This window comes from Pogona vitticeps, chromosome 5 (genome assembly GCF_051106095.1).
Source record: "Pogona vitticeps strain Pit_001003342236 chromosome 5, PviZW2.1, whole genome shotgun sequence".
NCBI classification, from domain to species: domain Eukaryota; kingdom Metazoa; phylum Chordata; class Lepidosauria; order Squamata; family Agamidae; genus Pogona; species Pogona vitticeps.
In genome coordinates this window covers 44,687,439-44,696,449 of record NC_135787.1, presented here as the reverse complement: position 1 = coordinate 44,696,449, position 9,011 = coordinate 44,687,439, and the positions used below count along the sequence as shown (strand labels likewise).

Sequence of the window (9,011 nt, the reverse complement as noted above, 5' to 3'; positions counted from 1 at the left end):
TTCCTGTTCTAGAGTTTTTAATACAATGGATTATAGGGACTTTCATTCCCTTGCAGATGGCATTTCCTGGGCTAAAAGTTCTTTTTATTTAGAGGCATGTCACTGACCTCAAATCCAAATATTTCAATCAAAGGGGTTGATAGCTGTGCTCATTAACATAGACACTACCTGGGACTGTGAGTATCCATATTCAGCATTCCTTGCATCTACCTCAAGAAATATATATAGAAAATGTATCTGGGAGGCTTGTGTTACTTTGAAATGGACTTGGCTGTGTGGGCAAGACTTAGTGCTACAGAACATCCTATACAGTGTTCATTTCTATGACAAGGGTGCCAGTTGGAAGCCTTTAATTAACTCTTGAACCACTTTTTAAAATGGACAGTCAACTCCAGAGGCAAAGCTGTAGCAAAAAAGGAATTTCAAAGCTTTCCTGGACAGCACAGAGATTAAGTTCTCAATAACCTGGCTTTTGCAGTGCAAAATTACTACAACTGATGAGTTGTGATGGGAAGTATTACCATTGACATTTAGATATTAGCCTTTAGATGCCAACAGAGATGATATTACTGCCTACCAGGCTCCTTTGCTGTGGCACTTTTGCTCATCATGAACAAAGCTTCAGAACACCTACAAATGATGCTTCACTTAGTATCAATAAAACCACCGCTTTCTACAGTTATAGTTACCAGTTATTTTGAGGTCACACAATTTGTGTAAATATGTAAATTGGGGTCCTTATGGGGAGAAATGTATCTTCCATCAAATGAAAAGACTTCTGTATAAAAATTAAGGCATTTTTCTTAGTTACATGCAATTTTGGGCATCTTACAATTACTATTTTGAAACTGTACTCTACAAGCAATGTAGGTTTTTTGTGTTTTTAGAAGTTGCTTGTCACATAGCCTGAACCAATGAGGCAAGATTCAGATGCCTCCACTGGACTATTGACTCAGATGTATTAGACAGGAGACCATGGAAGATACACTAAGTAACACTAAAAGAAATGCAGAAATTCACAGGTAAATCAAGTCAATAGACACTAAAAGATCCAATCATTTGAAGAGTTGATGGGTTCATGTCAGCCTGTATATATCAAACCAGTAGTAGGTTGGTACTGCAGCAATAAAAGGCTTTATTTTAGCTGACTTTGTTAGGAAAAGTTGTTAACCACAATTGCTGAAGTAGTATTTCAGGACCAGCTTGCTTTTTAAATGCCTTTTGGGCTAGTACCCATCACTGAATTATCCCAAATGGCTCAGTTATGCAAAGCAATCCAAAGCCACATTAACCAAGATGCAATTTTCACTTTCCCTGAAATGGCATTTGCGTAGGAATAATTACAACGCTACAGCTTGAATTAGTGGTGTAATCACAGCTCGGGTAATTACATCGGGACACAGAAGAGATGGAGTTCACAGGAGCTTTTGAAAAGTTTGGGTGCTTTTGAAATACGAAACACAAACCAGAACAGCAACAAACATCTTGTATTTTTCATTCACAGAGGTAAAGAACAGTCCACTTGCCAACATCGTGTCTTTGCAGCTTTTACTTTTCAGTATATGTACTGGGGGTGGGGGATGGAAAAAGGTACTGCCAGGACTCTAAAGACCCCTTTTAGGGACTTGCTTCTAACTCTGATCCATGCTTTTAACACCTCATTATTAAAGTTAAAATCAGAAAGACAGTCTTCCTCTCTTCTTTCAGCTGTTAATAGTAGCCTTCATAGTTAAAACAATATAAAACCACTGAAGGCACTCTGGCAAAATAGGTTATAAAATCAAGTTGCCCTCAAACATGTACGTTTCGTTGATTCAATGAGCCTGCTCTAGTTGTGACTTAGTACTGGATTGGACAGTGTTAAGGAAAAAATGTCCTCACAACTGTAAGTTGCTTTTAGAATGGAAAATCAGCAAATTCACCAGAAGTGTACAAATACATAAAAACAGGTAGGTTTGTTTTGTGCGTGTATGTGTGTCATGGAGGAAACAGGGAAATCTGTGACTGTAGAGAGGTTCTACACACTGCAGCAGATACAGGGAACTTGATCAGACAAACAAATTACATGTATTACAGAAATCATCTTCAAGCATATTTAAAGTGATGCAATTTACAGTCATACCTCCATTAAAAAGCCCTGGGTAGACAAATAAAAAATCTTATCTACCAACTTCAGATAAGAGCAGGATAATGTGACTTCTGTTGACCTCCATTTCTGAAACTGAGTACAATTAGCACACAGATGTATAATCAGCCAGATTTTTTTTCGTGGATTAGATGCCAGGACTAAAATTATGAGGTCACTGCATTCACTGTCCAAGGAACTGAAGCAGGGTGTGAAGAAATCAATAGGCTAAAGAAAAGGACTGGCAGGTCCTTACTTAGGTAAAAGCTTCCACTATACAGAGTAAGATGAAACCTATAGGAAGATGCAGACTTCTTCCCCTTTGTTTTCTATGACTAGCAGAGACCAGGTCAGGGAAAAATCAATGGATTAATATTTTCCTGCCAACAGTGCATTTCTCAAAGAATCAAGTGACATTCTTCTGGCAAGCACCTGGAAGTCCTCCAAGATTCAGGTGCCGTGTTGTATCATGGAAGACACAAACTCTTCCTCCTGCTATTAATACATCACTGTGAAATTTACAAACAGGCACAAAACCAATTGCTTTCGAGCCCTGTCTAAACATTCTCTTTCCATTGATTTTGGAGCAATTTCTCCTATCTACCTCCTGTAAAAGAAAATAAAGGCTTCCAAGTACTGAGCCACTAGTCGCATAAAGCCTACTTGAACATCAGAGGAACCATTACTCTTACTAGCTCGAGCTGAAATGCAGCTGTAATGTACCAATTCATCATGTTTGGACCCATTCTAATGAGTTTCATTATTCACAATAGAAAACGTTCTTGAGCAATTGAACACCAAACGCAACAGGTTTCAGGGTTTATATCTCAGGTAGCTTCTTCTCTACTACTAGTATGCAATACATTTCTGCCATCTCTCCAAAGTGCAATATTAGGACAAGTCAACATAAATAAATACCCAGAGTTTATAGGTATCACAAAGCTTTTCTTTGAACTAAAAACAAAAACAAAACCAGCTTACAGAAGCAGGCTATTTTCTCCATTTTACGAAACTATGACTTGCAAAAAAGTAACAGCAAGTTAATCTTTTAACACTACTAAAACATTTCTTAAATGTTTATCTTCAGTTTGTCAATAAAAATGTACAAATGTGTACTACAAAAAAATACAGCTTGCATAGAAACATTTTACCATGTGCAAATCTTACTAAAATAAGGCTTGAGGGCTTAGGTAACAATCTAGTCTTTTCAAAGAGTGCTGAGAAATGGCAGGGAATTGTTCCACACTCTTTGTACTCAGCATTTATTTACTCATTCCATCTAAACTACAAAAGGAGTGAACAACTGACAGTGTCAGACCTGTCCACAGCATAAGGCAATATGGTATGCACCTGCTTTCTCCAGGTAATGGGGTTATATATATGTTGTGTCCATTTGGAATCACAACTCTAGCCTCTAATAAAGAATTTAGATGGAAATATCTATCCCACCCACCCCATACATAAAAAGTAATTTACATAAAAGGCTTAGTGGACTTTTCATGCTGGTCTTGGAAGGGAGGGAGGGGAGAGTCCAACATCTGGAGAGCTGCAAATTTTCCACTGTAGTAGTGTGTAGTTGCTTACACAGTTGTGACACCTTTCCCAAAGTGTCTACTGCAACATTTTAAGAGGGAAATTGAAATAAGTAAAATGAGGAATGAAAGAAAAGTAAAATAAAAGCTGGTTTTGTCCATGCATCACATATATACGTTGCACAGTTGGAAATAAGGCCCAATGTAAGAATGTAACAATTTCCCCCAAATCAAGTATTACCAGGAATATAAAGTAGTATTCTCTTTATAAGTAGCTCTGTGTTTAAAACGAAAATTTAACAGTCTTTTTTTAAAAAACAACAACTGAACTTAAAACTAATGAATATCCTCAAAATCGCCAAATACTTTGTAACATAGAATGGAATGTTCCTGTGCAAGAGCTGCCAGCTCTTTAAGAAATTCCGGAAAGAGGGCCGCTGCCAGTATAGCGTTCTGGACGTGCAGGGGAACATTGGGAAGAGTGCTTCCTTTCTTTGCCTTACTTCCCAAAAAAGGCTGCAGGATAACTTGAGATGCTTCTGAAAGGTTTCTACCTTTCCCCGCTGCACTGTTGTGCTGTATACTCTCTGAAACAAGAAAAGACAAAAGGGGGGGAGATCAATTTTGCACTGATTAATTCTAGACTTTTACCTAGTGTAATGGAGTGGATAGAGTGACTCAGGAGGCTCGGGTTCGAATCCCCATTCAAGGCATCAAAACTCATTGGGGGTGTGGAACTGGTAAAATCACTCCCTAAATATCTCACTTATCCTGAAAGCCATCAGGCTGCTGTATGTAAGTTCTGACTTGCCAGCACATAATACAACATAATTCTAGACAATTACAGGAAGGTGACATACATGCTACTCCAATATTCTACCAATATTTTACAAAGCAAGGTTCTCTTATATTTTTTTGGTATCAAGGCAACTTAGAATCATTATTACACCCATTTTTACAGTACTTTCAGCCGTTAATGTTTCTTCCTTTCATCTTCACAATCATCCTAGAAAGATGCAGTATGTCATTCTTATTTTCACTTTTACCCATGAAGAACGAAAGCTACAAGTGCTTAACTGACCTGTGGCTACTGAGACAGGACCTAACAGAAGAGAGACCTAAATGCTGGACCTCAAATTCTTGCTTTAAAAGCGTCAGCAAGAAAGAAGGATCAACTGTATGCAGTCCTATTACCTTAACTGGGGAAAATCTTTCGAGTCTCTAAGAAGTATGTTTGCATATGCAACTGTTATTCTACATGGCATTTATCCTTACCTAATAAGAATCTTTAAAGTTTTAACATAAATCCTTCAGGATTTAAGAACCAATTTATTGCCTTTTTTTCCTAATTTACATGTAAAAATCTTGTTTTTATTTCACCACTTATGGCGAAAAGTGTTCATTTTATTGCTAAATGTGAATCTACGCATCCCGCAAATAACCTTGCACACAATTCAAATACTTTTGTATGTATTATTACCGCAGGCCATTTGTACCATATATTCCCTAATTGACATAATGATATGTGTTGATAGACAACTGGCCGCAGGCATTGCAATTTGATTGCTGGCACTGTGAGCATGTCTGAGAGCCAAAGCTACAGCAACCCAGACATTTGTTTATTCTGTGAGCATTAGTCAAGAGACCTCAACTGCTGCTACAACATGGGGGAAAGCAGCATAGGGTGACTCTGTAGCCTTGAACACTATCATCAAAATATTCTCCATGTGAAGGATCTTGGCAGATGATCAGAGCTAAAAATGGCATGGGAACGAAAAAAGAACCTGATGAAGAAACAGAAATTATATTTTAAAGGGTTTCTTAAAAACACTGGGAATAGCACTGACTGAATGTTGGACTCATTCACAGAGCCCAAGTGTCTTGGAAACTGATGAACCAATGTTAAGAATATGATTGGCACAGATCTCATGGCAGGCCCTTGAGGGACACGTAAAACAGTGGTCAGGATGGAAATGTCAGAACCATAAAACTAATGCCATCACCAAGAAAGTTTTAATGTTTGCCCATTGCTCAAAGAAAGCTGTTTTCAAAGCTGGTCAGTGTTTATGTTATGAGCCAAGAGTCAGAAGACCAAAGTACATGCGTCTGGCATGAACCTAGTCTTTAAAAATTGGTCCACAGCTTGGAAAACTACTTTTGAACTATAACATCCAGAAATATCGAACTGGATTGAAGCACTGCATGGGAGTTGCAGTCAGTCAGTCAAAATGTTATTGCTTATGGCCATAGGCCTTTTCAATGTGTAATGTCTGATATAAAAAGAAAATCCAGGTTTTAAAAGCATACATTTTAGAACTACATGTTTAAAATGTTCCTTTCTTTGAGCAGCTCCAACTAAATTACAGACCATTAAATTAGATAGCATTATGGTCCTTGAGAAAACCAGATCTCAGCTCCTTGGCTGCCAATGCAAATAATGCTATAGCATATGTAATGAGCGGCTGATTGTCAATAAGCAATCTTATACTATTTCCTTGGGTGAGCAATTAGGGAATAACTGATAAGTAACAAAAAATCTTTTTCTGGGATCCTGATAGAGGGGGCAGAACAATAAGCAGTGGATTATGTCTTCTATCTGGTTGCAGAAGAATATACATTTGAGTTCTGTACCTGGAATTCTTTTTTATCTCCCTTCGAGATATGCAGATGGCACCTGCTGAAATCTAAGTTCAGTGAAGGTTCTGCGAAGCTGTGGGAGAGACAGTGCCTCAAAACAGTGTGGCCTTTTTTGACTGATCTGAAGTTGGGGACACCAGAGAACTGGGACCCCAAAATTGTGACTCTGCCTTGAGAAGCACCAAAATCAAAGATCCAGTTCCTCAACATATTAGCATTGAGACAGAGAAACTTTTCTATAGTAAAACCTTTAGCTTATCATGGCATTGCTTTGCTGATCCCTCAGTCAGTAAATGCTCCTGCCTTGGTCAATGATTGGTCCTCCAGACCATTTAGTCTGAGCTAAAACCTATGATAGATTAAGGCAGTTCTGGCATTGACTGAAGGAAGACCCAGCTCTGCTCAAAAGTGAGTAGGAAGGATTTTAGGGGGGAGCCCCAATACCTGTCTCATTAATTTGTTCTGCATGATTTCCAATTCGTGACTGATACAGCTGTTGCATCACGGCAATACGATGCAGATATGAATTGACATACTGTACAATGTATTCTATTGCAAGAGATATAGGTTAATTGGCATAAGGTTGCATTTTAGCACCATTTATTTTCATTTTTTATGTAAATGACCTGATTTGTGGAACGGCTTTCCCTTCTTTTTTCTGCCCAACAGTCAACATTCGCAAGATCTCAATACTACTCTATGATGACAACTTGGTACTGTTATCCTTGAACAAAGGTAAAGGTAAAGGATAATTTTTTTTGTCCAGTCGTGTCCGACTCTAGGGGGCGGTGCTCATCCCCGTTTCCAAGCCATAGAGCCAGCGTTTTTGTCCGAAGACAATCTTCCATGGTCACATGGCCAGTGCGACTTAGACACAGAACGCCGTTACCTTCCCACCGAGATGGTCCCTAAAATCGGTCTCAAAAGAATGCTAACCAATTTTGGGCAGCTCTGTAAAGTCAGAACAATGAACAATTAACTATTCCAAAACCAAGATCATGTTTTTTGACAAGAGTCCCCCAAAGGATAATTGGTCATTAGATAGTCATGCAGATGCATTCATTTAAGTATCCAGGCCTACATTTTAGTGAAAAAAGTGTCCTGGGAGCAATACTAAATGCCACTATTATATCAAGTGCCAGACAGAACAATCAACAACTAAACAGGTGTTTTTTTTTAAATGCTAGAGGAGGACAGTTAGTAAATCCTGTCCTTAAGGTATTTGTCACAAAAATTTTGGCTCAAATGCTCTACAGGGCAGAAATATGGGAAGAGGGAGACAAACCCAAATTCGAGCCGGAGTCCCAGAACCTAACTTTCCAAGCTCTGTACTGACTTCCATACTCAAAACCCATACAACCACTAACATGCTTCAAACAGTAAGGTTTTCTGAAGTAAAATGCTCTGAATAAATATCCAAAATCTATAATCTCTGGTAAACATCCTAAGTTATTGTATGTACCTTTTTTACTATGTGTTTCACTTAATGCATTAAAAATATTAAGAAGGAAAGAAAAAAAGAAAGGAAGGAAGAAACACGGGGTACAGTAGGCTCTAACACCTTCACTGTTTCTTACAACACTGAAAGCATCAAATTAAATCAAACAGAAAGACAAGGAACTTACTATTAAAAACAGAAAACAAGAGTGATTTCAGTATGCTTTCTACTGCTACACAATTAGTCACTATGGTTACTGTTCTCATCAGCTTCTGCACATTCCCCATCACCACTGAACACAATTTCTGATGAAAACTCATCCACAACAGCTATAGATACACAATTTGCTGATACTGTAATTCTGGCAAGATGAGAACAAGATTTTCTGAGTGTAGGAATTTAACCTGAAATGAGAATACAAATCACCTACAGGCCAAATAATGTTTGTGCAGTGTTTTTCTGTGAAAGATTCTTTCTCAGCACCTATCTGAAGAGAACAGCCAAATCACTCCTAGCTCCTTTTAAGATGATCCAGAAATGCAGATATATAGTGCCTCCATAGACAGTCTCATTCAGCTTGGGCTGCTGAGAAACAACCTGTCCCTGCTATCAATATGTTTAAAAGCTGCTGTATCATGCTGCAGTAATCACACATTGTGTAAAAACAGGACTTTCACTTGTTTATCCTCAACCAGTATTAACCTGACACCAGTTTTAAAATAATAATAATAATAATAATAATAATAATAATAATAATAATAATAATAATAATAATAATAATAATAATAATAATAATAATAATAATAATAATAATAATAATAATAATAATAATAATAATAATAATAATAATTTTGTTTATTTGTTTGTTTGTTTGTTTGTTTGTTTGTTTGTTTTTTTGATTGATTTATACCCCACCTATCTGGGCAACTCATCCACTCTAAGCAGCTTACAATATAGGATAAAACGATAAAACACAGAAAAGTACATAACCGTTCAATCGTTACAATTATAATATATTTATAATTTATAATAAATTATAAAATGGAGAGGAATAATCTAGTTGCATGTCTCCCCTCACCTAATTCCTAATTTTACCCCACTTTGCCTGGGATTTCACTAGTAACTGGGGTAAAGAACTAACTTGGTGGTATTCTATTAAGCTAGACCTTTATGTAAGCAGGAGAGCTCTACCCCAAAATGAAGCAGAAGCATCTGCTAGCAATGTATGGCCTTCTCAGCTGTGCAATAGCTATGGAGGTCTATCAGAGGGGATTGGAGA

The 9,011-nt window shown here is 37.6% G+C and overlaps 1 protein-coding gene across 1 annotated transcript in view; it reads right to left on the bottom strand.

The window, feature by feature from the left end:
• Positions 1-2,029: 2,029 nt before the first annotated feature.
• FHIP1A (FHF complex subunit HOOK interacting protein 1A) overlaps positions 2,030-9,011 on the bottom strand; it is a 129,599-nt gene continuing 122,617 nt past the window's right edge. The window contains exon 12 of the mRNA XM_078394775.1: positions 2,030-4,240. Coding sequence (XP_078250901.1) covers positions 3,994-4,240 — 247 coding nt within the window. The 3' untranslated portion in view covers positions 2,030-3,993. The remainder of the gene's footprint in view (positions 4,241-9,011) is intronic.